Here is a 14744-nt window from a genome sequence, read left to right on the forward strand (position 1 = left end):
CTAACTTTGTACCAAATTTCATGAAAATCGGCCGAACAGTCTAGATGCTATGCGCATCACAGACATTCAGACAGACAGAGATCCAGACAGACTTTCAGCTTCATTATTGGAAAAGATAAAGATTGTTCTTTCTTTATGTATCGCAATTTTCAGAAGAAATTTCCAACTTGTTCACTTTGAAAAAAGGAAGGAATCTTAACCATTTCACTTTGCCCCACATTCCCCTACTAATGACATAAAACAGTAAACAGCACACAGTTTAGTAAGATTTCTTAGAAACATATTTATTTATTAATTCAATAAAACTGATTTATGCAAAATAATTGCATGTCCATAAAGTGTGTGTGACACTAAAACAAATTTAACTATTAATTTCAAACAAGTAACAAAAAATCTACAAAGAAATATAATAATTTTCAAAAAGTGCATAAAAGATATTTTTAATCGAAATAATAACAATAAATGTTTCTGAAACATGGTCGACATGTTAGCAATAATAAAAAAAGAAACAATTTTTTAAATTTATAACTATTTCACTCGGAATAAAAAGTAATAAAACATGAACATAATGGTCTCAGACCTTCACAAGTTCTACATAAAACACATTATCACAAGTGGGATGTTTGACATTCAAAAATGCAACAATATGACATTTCATTAGAGTTCTTGTAAGAATAAAATTATTCTGATTTATCTGATATGGCAGGAAAGTTAATTATGAATATTTGTGGTCCATAATCACAAACTACTGATTGGCCAGACAAACGAAGTAGTCGCACATGGATAGAGTGGTCTCCACTTCCAACCATTATCATACGTAGCGCTTCACCATGATTTACATCCCACAACACTAGGTTATCCTGAAAATTAGATATTAGAAAGAGTTATGACACACTAAGCATTTGCAAATATAATTATTTTTTTAATTGTTTACTCCTCCCTTATACAAAGTTTTTTTATTTATAACTGTGCCTTGGAGCAACAAGAATCAATGTTAAATTTCAATTAAATTTAATTTATGATCGAAATATGTCCACGAAGAACAGTCCAGTCCCGGCTATCTGCCATGATAATATTATCATTACTAAAAATAAAATTTTCAACATTTTAAAATACTTCAAATGACATATTTCTTGTTCAAAAGTGAAAGATATACTATAGCTTCATGTTAAACTTTGTCACAAATCTTTGTTTGTACTTTAATCAAACTCTATTTAAAGTCAAATTTTTAGTCTATCTAATCATTCTTTTAAATGCCTCTTATAACTCAAGGAAAGTGTCAGAAGACTGAAAGCTGGCTAACATAATGCCGCTCCTCAAGAATCAGTTAAAGGTAATCCATGAAATTATAGACCTGTGAATCTGACTTCCGTGGTTCGTAAGATTTTTGAAACTTTAATAAAAATCATGATTATGAAATTCTGAGAGACTACTAGTCTGTTGAATAGTTTGCAGTATGATTTCAGAAAAAGTAAACAGTGTGCTACTAATTTATTGCATTTCTATGACAAGGTTACTGTGGCTTTAGACGAAAAAAGTGTGTAGATATTGTTTATCTAAAGCTTTTTGAAAATCAATATAATGTACTGCATGTTGCTCTTCTCAGCAAACTAGCCGATATAGGAAGAGGAGGAAAATTTTTCTTTTGGGTTAGGAATTAGCTGACTGGAAGGAAACAAATAGTTGTAAGGGGAAATGATTCTAAATGGAAATGATTCTAATAGTTTTGAGTGGGGTTCCACGGAGATCAGTTGTAGGCCTCTTTTGTTTATTATTTTTATGAATGATATTCATGAAAATATTTTCGGAAAAATAAATTGTTTTACACTGGCTGTTAGAAAATGATGAACAAGTAAAATAGCTTTAAGAGGAATTAGATCATATTACTAAGTGGGCACATTAGTGGGGTATTGGTATGGCAGTTAATGAGGGGAAATGTCTGGGGTGCCGCGAGGGGGGGCGGTCATGGTGCAGACTGCACCACTGAAATTTTTAGAAGTTGTTTTAAGGGATATTTTTTCTTTTTTTTTTGGGGGGGAGAGGGTTTTTGCTTTTGGTGATTGGAATATTTAGGGTGGTGCACCCTTACTGTTGAGGGGGGGGGGCATCCCTGGAAATGTCAAGTGCTACACTTAGGTCCAGGAAATAAGCATACAAGTTATTATTTAGGAGGTTTGGTTATTTGTCAAGCAGAAGATGCTCTTGATCTGGGTGTCTTAATAAAACAGGATTTTTAAGTTTAGTAAACAGTGCAGCATTGCAAGTAACAAAGCCAACAGAATGCTTGGGTTTATCAATAGATCTATTGCAAACAAATCTAATAAGGTTCTTTTGCCTTTATATAGGTATTTAGTTGGACCTCATTTGGAGTATGCTGTTCAGATTTGGACTACTTTATTTCGTGGAAAGATATTTCGTTATTGGAAAGGGTTCAAGGAAGGGCTACTAGACTTTCAGATTTAGATTATAATACTAGACTAAAGTGCTTAATATGTATAGCCTGGAGCAAAGAAGAGTTTGAGGGGACAAGATTCAGTTGTTTTAATTCATCAAAATGAAAGATGTTAATGGGTTAAATTTTTGCACAGAAAGCAGGACAAGAAGTCATTGTTTTAAGCTATGAAAATCTCAGGATAACCAGAAAATGAGGAAAAATTACTACATTAGTAAGGTTGTGGGCACTTGGAACAGCTTACCGGAAGAGGCCGTAATGAGCAAGGGAATGGATAGCTTTAAGAGGGCCATTGATCTTCATTGGGGACTAATAAACTGACTAGGACCTGTCTAGATGAGCCCAGAGCCTGTTGCAGGTCATCACATTTGTATTTAATAACTAGTTACTTTTTTGTAGATAATTAGACTAAGTACTGTCCAACCACGGATTGCATGGAATTTTCAAATGTCCAGATGAGACGAATCTATCTGAGTGAGAGGAATAAGTAAAATTTGATGCTTGTATTCCACTCATATGAGACTCTGCTTCTGCAAAAGCTGACATTGCTCAAAGTAATAGATTTGTGCATTTCCGGCTGTAAAATGGATGTTTGTCTTTCCATACAATCCGTGGTCAGACAGTATGTGAAATATTTCTTTGTAATGACATGAGATGAACCCGATATTGCCGTTGTTTCTATTGCCAAAGAAAGAGAACATCTTTAACTTTTATTAACTGTTGTTGAAACTAATTAACCGAAAACAATAACTTCTTAACTGTTATTATTTTTGTTTGATATTTGCTGTGCAGAACTTCTTTACCATGCATCTTTTTTACCCGGCATGAAATGAAATTATACACTACAAATGGAAACAGAATGTTATTACTATATATATTTATATGTTGTATTTTCCTTTCAGATTAATCATATGGATCACTTGCAGCTGGTGGGTCATTTAAATACAGATTTCAAAGTTTAAATATGGAAGCATAACGTAACTTTCAAGTTATTCAAAAGAAATATTCATGTAATTTATTTGCTTTATTTACCTTTAATGTTTGATTTTCATCAACATTTTTATAGTTTCAATCATAGCGCTTCTAAAAACTGTTTTAGCTATTTTCAAGAATGAAAATTCAAACTGAAAAAAGGGAAAAATATCTAAAACAGTTAGGGAATAAGCCCAACTCATTAAGCATGCATAACAGTTGAGACAAATTTTAGCTGAGAGCCAAATGTCAAACAAATTTAATAAATAGCCTATTAAAGCAATCTTTCCACTCCAGGAGCAATTCCAAATTGTGTTTAATCCGAGTTTTCAATAATGTTTTTTTCCTCTCTCTTCTCGTTTGTTTTTGTAATCATAGTGGTTCAAGCTCTCCTGGTTTGCTTGTGCGATTGAGGGACTATCAAGCATTTTTAATATCCAGCAATACTTGAGCTCCATATTAATGTTTCTTAGAAAAAAGGGAGGGGGACTCTTCTTGGAATGTGTTTACAGTGATACTTCTCTGGCGGGGGGGGGGGGGGACCTCTCTCCATTCCTAAAAAAAGTGGTCGTTATTGGAATTTGGTTTCTCTTTGAGGTTGTTTTTGAAAAAGCAAAAAACAATAACAGCAGCAACAGAAATATCCATTTATGTTCTGTTTATAGTACATGAAGAATATTATAATAAGAATTTATCTTAGTAGAGAAACTAATGTTTTTCTTTTCTAAAATAAACTTCTTACATTATTTTTTCATTTTGGAACTGATTTGCTTTAAAATATGAGAAGAGATTTTTTATACTTCCGATTCTTTGTTTCTAAATCAGCTTTAGTAGCAAAAATTAATGATTAATGTTGTCATCATTAGTGCGATCCGAGTACAATATTTGGCTATTCATCAGCTGTTCAAATGAGCTAAAAATTAAATCTAACCATCAAAATGTCCTACGAATGCACCTGTTTTATTTATTAGCAACTAAGTTTCAAGAACCTTTTGAAAAACAACTTGTCCTTATCAACCTCTCACAATGACGGAAGCATGCCTGACTTGCCTGAAAGGTAAAAATGTCACGTTAGCTCCCTAAAAGTGAAAAATTACATCCTCCTTTTTGTAACTTTTGAAACTCTAAACAGAGCAACAGAAAAGAAATACGCTTGGAAAAATAGATTTTACCTTCTTATTCTGGTTTAATCTTACTGTAGTAAGCAAGAGAACACAGATGCCAGTCCTCAGACTTAAATATTTTATAACTTTCCTGTTGTTATCTTTCTTTTGAATTTCTCTCATCAAAAATGCCTTCATTTTTTGGTGCTGAGTCTTGCAAATTGCTGGTCCTTAAAAGAGGTTTCAATGGTCTCTCTCAAAAGATTTTTAACATTGAGGAGATTGAAAGGCAAATCAGTGCCTCAGAAAATTGGTCATTAATGGAGGTGGTTGCTAAATAGAGGTGGTCACATATAGAAATTTCACTGTAATGATATTTAAATTGTTTTATTTTACTGGAAGATCATGTGCTCATATGTACAAATAGAAAAGTGCCACAGATACTACTGAGTATATGTTCAAAACCTGGCATCACATATATGGTAGTTTCCCTAATGCAAATTAGAATTAAAGGATCTGTATTAAGTGAGCAAGAACTGACCCAATGAATGTGTATATAATTCTAAAATCAAGTTCTTTTTCTTGAAATGTGCGAACATGTAAAAATGCATTAATTTAAAACAAAACAGTGATAAAGCTTTTGCTTATTAGAATTTTTTCCTAGGAAAATTAACTCTATTTTACCCCTCTTTTTGTTGCATGATTTATCCTCCTTTCTAAGATTAAAGAAAAATGTAAAACTATGTGGAAACAGCATGAAACAAAACAATCCACCATCTAAACATTGAGAAATATAAGAACCTAAAACTATTCTTCAACTACTAGACCGTGAAAATTCTCAAGTTTTATGTTGTCCAAAAGATTATGGAATACATTGAAAGCATTACAAATATTAACTTCAGCAACAAAAATGCATCAAAGTTCATTTAAGAAACATACAAACCTCTTTTGTAGTAACCATTATGTTATTAGTCAGAAGAATTAAGTTACAATGAAGGCTGAAGTCCTAAAAAAGAAAAAAAAAATATAATTACAAAAAAATATAAAACTTTCTGTCCCATTTTTCAAACAATCAAAATGTTTGGAAATGATATTAACATATAAATTTACCTGCACAATACTATGAAGCAAGTGCCCCTGGCACTTTTCCCATATGCAAATGCGGTTATCTGATCCTTGGCTGATCAAATAAATGTCAGTAGAGAGCAAATTTACAACACCACCATGATGCCCATTAATGCTGTACATGCAAGTGCCTGTCATGAGATCCCACAAACAGATTAAGCCATCTTGGCAGCCGCTAGCAGCAGATGAAGGTGAAAACTAAATGAAAAATTATAAAAATTGATAAATTTTACATAACTTGATGACTTTAAATAACATATTAAGGTTATGTATCTATTTAGCAGAGTAAACTGTGAACTATAAAGATGAAGAGATGAAGATATTATATGCAAATCTTTATTCCAACTAACTAGATGATTGCCATTGTAAAAACTTCAAAAAGTACATACTGTTGCTTAACAACAATAAAGAAATATATGAACAATAATACAACTTTAACAAAAATAACTATACATGACAGAAAATACAAATTGACAGTTGGATTCAAAGTTACATGCATATAAGAAATTGTACACATAAAAACAACTGGCATTTTAATACACTAATGAATAATTTTTATGTACAGTGAAAACTCAATAATCCAGAACCTATTAAACTAGACTTTGCTTAATCTGGACAACCATTTAGATGCATATATTTCATAAATAAATGGCATTGGCGCAGTAATGTGTTTTGATCGGCCATACTTTGCATTTTTCTTATTCAGTTTTGTATTTCATTCTTTTGAATTTAAAATACAATTTTTACTGTGTACAATATTTTATATACCTTGGCTCAAATTTATTAGTTATTTTGTTTCATTCATACTTTTATTAACGTAGATGATTTGGATCCCTTACTAGTAAGGATTAATAAGGTTCTGCTGTAATTAATCATCACAATAAAGTAATGTGTAATTGCATGTGCAACTGATATGTAATCCTCATGCAACATTTCAATTTATAAATTGAATTTTGTGTTTGAATATCTAAACTCTAACATTTTAAACAAAGGTATGAGCTTTTAATCAACAGTCATTTTTGTGCAGTTCAATAATGATTTTGATCAAAAATGCCTTTACAAGCAATAATATTGATAAATAAATATTATATTATACCTGATCAATATTTAACACAGATATTGGTGCAGTATGGCCATGTAGAGTATATATACATACAGAAGAATCACTTCTAAACACCTGCAAAATAAAATGTAAAAACGTCATACATCTTGCAGGTCTTGTATATTGCAGTTTATACCATGTTGAAAAAAAGTTTGGTTGTGAGTGACTAATTCATAAATTTACTTTAAAAAAAAACATATTTCTTTGATTGATGGTAATTAATTGACCTAGATTGCCAATCAGTTAACAAGCTGGCAAATAACTGAGAGCAGATTTTACAAATAATCAAACTTCGGAAAATATAAAAATTTTATGTTCCAAGTGATGAATTTTATTTATGAATTTCATTTATCATTAATATTGACAAAGATTCAATCAGAATATTAGTATTTTTAACACCTATATAAAACTTCTTGCTCATTTTCACAATGATAGACGAGTACCTCAAGTTCAAGAAGATTTGGATCATATCTAAAACTAGGCAGCTAGCATATCTTTTGATATCAAAAGCGTAAAGTTCATCAGGGCTACAGAATGAAAAAAAAAAAAACTTGAATTATCATTCAAAGAATTTTATAATAGTTTAACATGATTTGGTGTGGGTTGGTTTGCACATCATCCTAAATAATCTATGTTGTGTGAAAAGTGAATTTAATTTTTTTTATAGACAAATTCTTTAAATTTAAATCTGGTTTTATTTTTTTAATTTAAATTAGATATTCAATTATTTTTAAGACTTTATATGTTTGAGTTATTAAATAGTACACATTTATATATGTATATAAGTAAACTTGGTACTGATTTATTTAAAAATTACCAAAAAAAGAAAAAAAAACACTTTTAAAATGTAACATAGAACCATTTTTTAAAGCAAATTCATATAATTCAAACTAAATTTAAAATAGATGGCATATTACTGCAGTATAAACACAGAAACGTAGATGAGAACAAATTGATTAATATTAAGTGAGATGATATTTCTTAGAAAGCTAGAAGACAATATTTTACTTGATTGATTAATGCACTGGTCATTGGCAAATTGGTCGCTTCATGTATTTATGAAAGCAGTAAGCATGCTTACTACTCTGTTCCTTCGAAGTACTATTTCGCCTCCTACTTGCCGCCTGAGGCAGCTTAAATTAGGGAAAGAAATATAATTGACGATTTTAGGACGCAATTTACATTCCTTCAAAAGAAAAGCTGAATCAATGTATTTAATTAATATCTCTGATTAATTAATATCTTACAAAGACGCAAGTTAGCAAAACATGATACTCGTGGCTAATGGGCGGTAATTTACTGAATATACCATGCCTCGCGTTCAATCTTCGAGTTGAACCGAACCATTGCTTCGGTCACTCGTCTGGTCTGCTAATTCTATATTAGCTACCAGTTTGTTTCGCACTCTTGGCTTCCTTAAGAGGTTTTCCATCTCCAGCTCAGTCACTTTCCTATGCCGGGCTGATAAGTGCTAATAAGAACGAAACTGCAGTCCTCGGCTGGAAATGACTGAGCTGGCGGTGTATTTCACGTATTTCTGCTTTAGCCCTGGCTAATGGGCGGTAATTTACTGAATATACCATGCCTCGCGTTCAATCTTCGAGTTGAACCGAACCATTGCTTCGGTCACTCGTCTGGTCTGCTAATTCTATATTAGCTACCAGTTTGTTTCGCACTCTTGGCTTCCTTAAGAGGTTTTCCATCTCCAGCTCAGTCACTTTCCTATGCCGGGCTGATGAGTGCTAATAAGCACGAAACTGCAGTCCTCGGCTGGAAATGACTGAGCTGGCGGTGCATTTCACGTATTTCTGCTTTAGCCCTGGCTAATGGGCGGTAATTTACTGAACTTATAGTAGTGTTAAAACAGGGGTTTGGTTTTTGGTTTCATGGATTTAAAAAATATTTCATTCTAGTGAGACAAATATATAAGTTTAATGTATTTATTCCAATACATATGCACAACATACATAAAGAAAACTTGAACAACTTAGTGTTTTTTAAAAAAAAGGTGGTTATGCTAGTCTTTTGGCAGTTATTTTTTCTTGTAGTTCTTTGTGGGGCATTAACACATTGATGATCACTGGTATCACTCCAGGGTCACGGGGGGGGGGGGAGAGAAGGGACACCTATTGGCCCGGGTCCGAGCCTGAAGATGCCAACTATTTTTTAAACTAGGGGTAAATATGAAGGGGGCCCGAAAAAGTCATTTGTGACGGGCCTTAAAATTTCTGTGCACGCCCCTAATGACTTCCATCACTAAAAATCTGGAAAGATCATTTGCCATTGTCAAGGAATGGCTCAAAATTTTTTACATGAAACACTTTTGGTTGTGTGTCGTTGGTGTCAATATCCCTCTTGGTTTCCTTTGTCACTTCTAAAAACTCTTCTTTCCTTCTAGAAAGAGCTCTGGAACCCATCTTAAAAAATATCCCAATGGCCCAAGCTTGCTTAGTAGCACACCAGAAAGGTACTTTATTGGGCGCTGTCTACAATCTCAGGAGTTTGTACTTTGGAAGAGGGGAACATTTTATCCATTCACAATGCCATATCCACGTAAAATAAAATAAAGGCGTCGAATTTTAAACAGTGTATAATAACATCTGTGTACAATAAAGGTCTACTGTATCGTAGATTACTGAAAGATAAAGAACATTCATTCTTTTGTTGATTTCATACTATTTGTGAGCAATATTCCAAGATTTGAAGGGGAGAGGGAAACTATTAAACAAAGCAACTTCTTTAAACTATTAATGCAACTATAGTATTCTCAGAAAATCCTGTGCAGTTAAAATTTGAAAGAAAATAATGACTTGTGCAGCAATTGCTAATTTTAGACATTAAAGAAACTTGGACAAGGGGAAGAATGAATAAGATTCTTCTCCTATACAATAAGTAAGGAAGATATAAAAATGTATTACCTTAACTAGACGATCATAACCTCCGGATACGATCAAGCCATTATCAACTTCTAATGCAGATATAGCAAGTGAATGCGCTTTCACGTTCTGAAGCCATGAACAATGAATGGAATTAAAAGATGTGAAAAACTCAGATTCAGATTTATCTAACAAAAATAAATAGGAATTAAAACAATTCTAACCTTGATAATAGGAAGGAAATACATTGAAAAAACATAAAAATGTAGCATACTTGTATGGTTTTGAATGGAGCTTTCATTTGGAAAAACATCAATTATGAAAAATTCTAGAAAACCATTGATGCGGGCAGCTATTAACCTATGGTAAAAAAAGTGATTCAGTAATGAAAAACACAGAGATTTGTTACAAAAATTTTGAGATCAGTAATAAAAATTTGAGATCAGTTTCAATATAAATTTACCTGTCATCTGTAAGGCACAACGAAGAAACACCTGATTTACTCTCTTCATAAACAAATTCTAAATTTCCATTGAATGCATTCCAAACCTAAAATTTAAAAAGTATAATTCTAACTATTCTGATTTTTAAAATGATCTGTAGAGTTGATTGTAAAGTACTGATTTAGAGAATTGAGAATAGCTATTTGATAAAAATAGTATAGCATTTATTAAAAATAAATAAAAGGGGAGGAGATAAAATGAAGTAAAGGATAGATTAAGTATTCAAGCAACCTAAGATATGGTAGCCACTTTTTCAGAACATTCTATTTTTCATTTGATACAATGCAAACAGTGATTCTACTACATTGCATTTACAGAAAAGATAAGACCAAAAGTAAATAAACAGATTGCTAGAAGGCTTAACACAATGCCTTTCTTGAGGATTTTCTCTGGAATAAAAAAACGTTAACTCATAGTATTCGCCCTCTGCTTGGCACCAATTTGCTCCTGACCAAGCCAAACACATGGTTGAGATTATCAAACGGCACAATTCTTGTTTCTATCTAGTACACCTTTCCCATGATCACAGTACAGGCATCATTACTAAAAACTCTACTAGCAAAAAAAAAAAACAGATAAAAGAACAAAATGCAGAAAATGGTGGATGTGTATAAGATTGTAGCCACTGATCAAAAACAAATATCTTTTAACGTAAAAAAAATCTCACAGCTATCATGCTTCAACTGTTATTACAGTAACCCCTTGCTATATTGTGCTTTCAGTGGAGACAAAGAAAAAGTGTCATGTATCCGAAAGCGCAATGTAACTGAGATCATTAAAAATAGTTATATACATTATATTTTACACAAAACAAAATTACACATACAAGTAAATTAGCATTATTTCTTTTTGACATGAGTTTAAAAGGCTTCGATATAGTTCACAAATGTACTATCTCACATATTAAAATTTAAACAAGATTGAAATTTTAATTAATTTCAGCGCCAGAAAGGTGTAAACATCAAATGGCGAATGAAGATAATCTTTCTTAGTTACCATAAGATAATAGTGAGCTTTTCCAATACCCTCTTATTCCCAGTAGACTTTCTATTTCCCTTTGATTTGCAGCAGAAAGGATGTGAAAAGTAACCATATTGTTTCCGAAAAACTCTTTTGCCGTCTAGATCATTCTTCCTTTCTCTGATGCAAATCCCGATTAGTGCAACCAAGCACAAATCTTTTCTGTACTAAAACTAGTCAGAAAAGGGTGTACATTTTCGTCTACTTGCCAGGCAGGCCAGTATGACACCTGCCGTCTCTCACTCATTGAAAAGGCCGTAGTATCAATACAAAAGAAAATGTTAAGCAATTTGTAAATTATCTTAAACTCAAATACTCAGCGGGTATGTAGGTTTGGATGACAGGAATTGCCGCTGCTTTTCCAACGAATTTTGAAGAATAGAAGCATCTTCATTTTATTCATTGACAAAATAAAAAGAAGAAAACCTGTTTTGAGTAATACCATATGTTTTCATAAATGTTTTCCAACTTAAAGATTTTATTCTTTTTATGCTTTAATATTTCGGGAGACAGAAAAAAAAGAGCTATCTATCCGAATGAGTGATATAACGAAAGGCTACTGTACTTCAAAACACAATGTTAAGCTAGAAAAAAGGGGAAAAGAGATTTAAAAGAGACATACCTCAATTCGACCATCTTTACATCCTACAGCAATGCAAGAACCATAATGATCAATACACCAGATTGCTTGGGGAGATAAAGTGGAATGTACGATTTTTGTTCCTTTTTCAACAAACTCATAGCTTGAACTCCGCCTATGATGCTGATATTCGTGAGCTAAATTATGGCTGTCATTTGGAGGATTGTTATCCAAGCACGGTGCTTCATTCAATAAACTGTTTTCAGACAGTTCAAACTGTCTGAAGTCATACTTTTGGTCAGCCAGTGATGAGTTATGTGCTGTGAATGATGTTTTTTCAAAATTGAAATGCTTTGGGAAATTACAAGCATTTTCTTGCAATGGAGATCTGGATTTATGCAAGTTCATATAATCTCCACAGTCAGATTGAGGGGAAGAGCTGTAGGTAGAGTCGGAAGAGAAACTGCTGTTGTTGCGTGAGGAATTAAACGTACTACTCATAGAATGTTTGGATTTCCTAAAAATGAAAATTTACTTGAAAATATTCAACATCAACTATAAAAGAATCAACTTCAAAATTACAACAAAAACTTAATGAAAAGAGAAACAAAGATCAACCACAAAGTATTAAAAAATAAACATTTGAAAATTACATATCTGTTGTTTGGAAAAAGAATGCCATAATACAAAATTTTTAATTTTCTTTTTTTTTTTGCTTATAGGCCTTCAAAGGATGTTATCTTCTTTGGAAAGTAATGACATACTTTTTTTCTAATATTAACCACTGAAGAGCACAGCAAACTTACTTTTCTTAATACAAATTGCCTGAAGAGTTCAACTTCAAACACTTCTCCTGTAAAATTTCATTTCTTCGTATTGTGGCACTCTTCTTCCAAATAAGCAATATATATATATATATATATATATATATATATATATATATATATATATATATATATATATATATATATATTTTCCCCCAACTGTTGATCATCATTACTGAGTACTACATTTCCTGAAAAGAAGATCTTTTATTTTTGAGTTTTTGAGGAACTTGAAAAAAAATGAGGGTTTTACTGGTATTGTATATGTAAATGCACACTTGAAAATTCAAAATTTTATTTAGTAACAAGTGGCCAGAATACACTTCTAATTTAGTTATAGCCACATTTTCATTTTCAAAAGCTTTCTCATTCCAAGATTTTATTTTTTCTAAAAACAACACAACAATCTTTTTGGCATTACGCAAAAAAAAATTCTGTGCTGAGAAAAGTATCGGCATTAAGGTTTTGGCTGAATTCTGTAATCCTGTTTTCATAGAAAATAAATTCCTGGATCAAGTAGCAACTAAATTTAATTATGTTTTCATTTTAAGAGTCTTCTGGATACATGCTACTAAAGAAAATTTTCAGTTTTCAAGCACACACTAGCATATAGTTAAAGAAAAGCCCTTATTTTTTCAAATGCGTAAGCTCTCCTATTCAGGGAATGTAGTACTCAAGAATACTGGTCAACAATTGGAACAAAAATTTTGAAGATATTAATTTAGGATTTTTTTTTTCTTTCAAAGTCTGTTGCAAGAAAAATTTAACTCATATTTCCAAATGGAGTAAATCATTTCAAAGAGAAAATCATTTTCTTTCAAATAAAGAAAATAAACCAACAAAATATCCTTCTCCGTTCCGGACATATCGTAGCATAGATGAAAAATATCCTTCAAAATCTAAAGTGGGAAATAGCGCCCAGGTTGTCATCTCCGACAGGCTGTACGTGTAAACTTCTGAGACTGAAAGTAAGATTTTTTTCTTTGTCTATCTGCCTGAATTGACATACAACTGACACTTGAGTTGTGATGTGTTCATTTTTCAAACAGCTGCTATTCATATTCATAAGTTGTTCCTTCAGATAAAATATTTTAGTGTAAAATAGCATTATTTTGTCCACTAAATTTTCCAAAAACAACAATTACTAGCAGTGGTGAGAATCTTTTCAACAGTATGTTTTAACAGAAACTACAGAGTTAGAACAACTTATTGTCCGATAACAAATAAAAATTTGGAACAAAGTTTTAAACATAGATGTAAAATGAAAATATATGCCAGAATACTTACTTAGAGCGTCTTATGCATGTGAGGCATTCACCAGATATGGAATCCCACACATTGATATTTCCTTCCAAACATGAGCTAACAACAATATTACTGTCAGCACACAAGTATTCCAATTCCTAAAACATACAGTTGCGTCAGACTACAAATAACTTAGAATTGTTTTCAGTTATAAATGTATTGTGGGGTGAATACAATAAACAGGTAACTACAATTCAGTATCTTTCATACTGCTTTGAGGAAAACTCAACAAATGAGTGATTTTTCATAATTTTGGGAGAATGTGATGACTTGATTTAAATGTTGTTAAACTACCACATATAATTTCATTTAATTTGAAGTATCAATGTATTATTTCGAACAAAACTTTTGAACAAAAGTGAAACATTCTATCTGTTCCAAATTTGCCATTACCTACTTTTAGTACTCAGGCCACAACCTATGTAAAGCTGATTCCTGAGTAGTAAAAAAAAATCTCCTAAACCTAATAGCTTAAATTTACACAGTTAAAGATGCAAAAATGCTTCATACATTTGAACTTAATCATTCAGCATTAACAAACATTGCATTGAAATCACAAGACATAATTGTAGCTATATTTAAAAAAAATATGATACATGAAAGTAATTTAACTGTCCAAAAGTTCATTGAAAACTCTTGTCAGTGAATAATCACTTTTGTTAAAGTTACAAATGAGAAAATATCATCAAAAAAAAGGGGGATAGTAAATCAAATGAATTAAATGTGACAAGTGTTCAAATCCAACTTCTACCTCTTATAAACTTTCTTATTTCTCATAATTTCAAAGAACTATGACATTTATTAATTATACTGAGCTTTACACAGTTTGAATCTTCATATATATAATAGCTAATGATCAAGTAGCCAGCGAGTTTCAACAAT

The 14744-nt window shown here is 31.8% G+C and overlaps 1 protein-coding gene across 1 annotated transcript in view; it reads right to left on the reverse strand.

Moving 5' to 3' along the window:
* Positions 1 to 265: 265 nt before the first annotated feature.
* The window catches only part of LOC129224033 (sterol regulatory element-binding protein cleavage-activating protein-like), a 55016-nt gene continuing 40537 nt past the window's right edge, over positions 266 to 14744 (reverse strand). Inside the window, exons 19-27 of the mRNA XM_054858430.1 lie at positions 13845 to 13960; positions 11776 to 12250; positions 10094 to 10179; positions 9905 to 9990; positions 9673 to 9818; positions 6749 to 6829; positions 5638 to 5850; positions 5471 to 5533; positions 266 to 860 (exon numbers count right to left, since the gene is read on the reverse strand). Of these exons, the coding sequence (XP_054714405.1) occupies positions 681 to 860; positions 5471 to 5533; positions 5638 to 5850; positions 6749 to 6829; positions 9673 to 9818; positions 9905 to 9990; positions 10094 to 10179; positions 11776 to 12250; positions 13845 to 13960 (1446 nt within the window). The 3' untranslated portion in view covers positions 266 to 680. The remainder of the gene's footprint in view (positions 861 to 5470; positions 5534 to 5637; positions 5851 to 6748; positions 6830 to 9672; positions 9819 to 9904; positions 9991 to 10093; positions 10180 to 11775; positions 12251 to 13844; positions 13961 to 14744) is intronic.

Source organism: Uloborus diversus, chromosome 6, assembly GCF_026930045.1.
Source record: "Uloborus diversus isolate 005 chromosome 6, Udiv.v.3.1, whole genome shotgun sequence".
In the NCBI taxonomy this organism is placed as follows: domain Eukaryota; kingdom Metazoa; phylum Arthropoda; class Arachnida; order Araneae; family Uloboridae; genus Uloborus; species Uloborus diversus.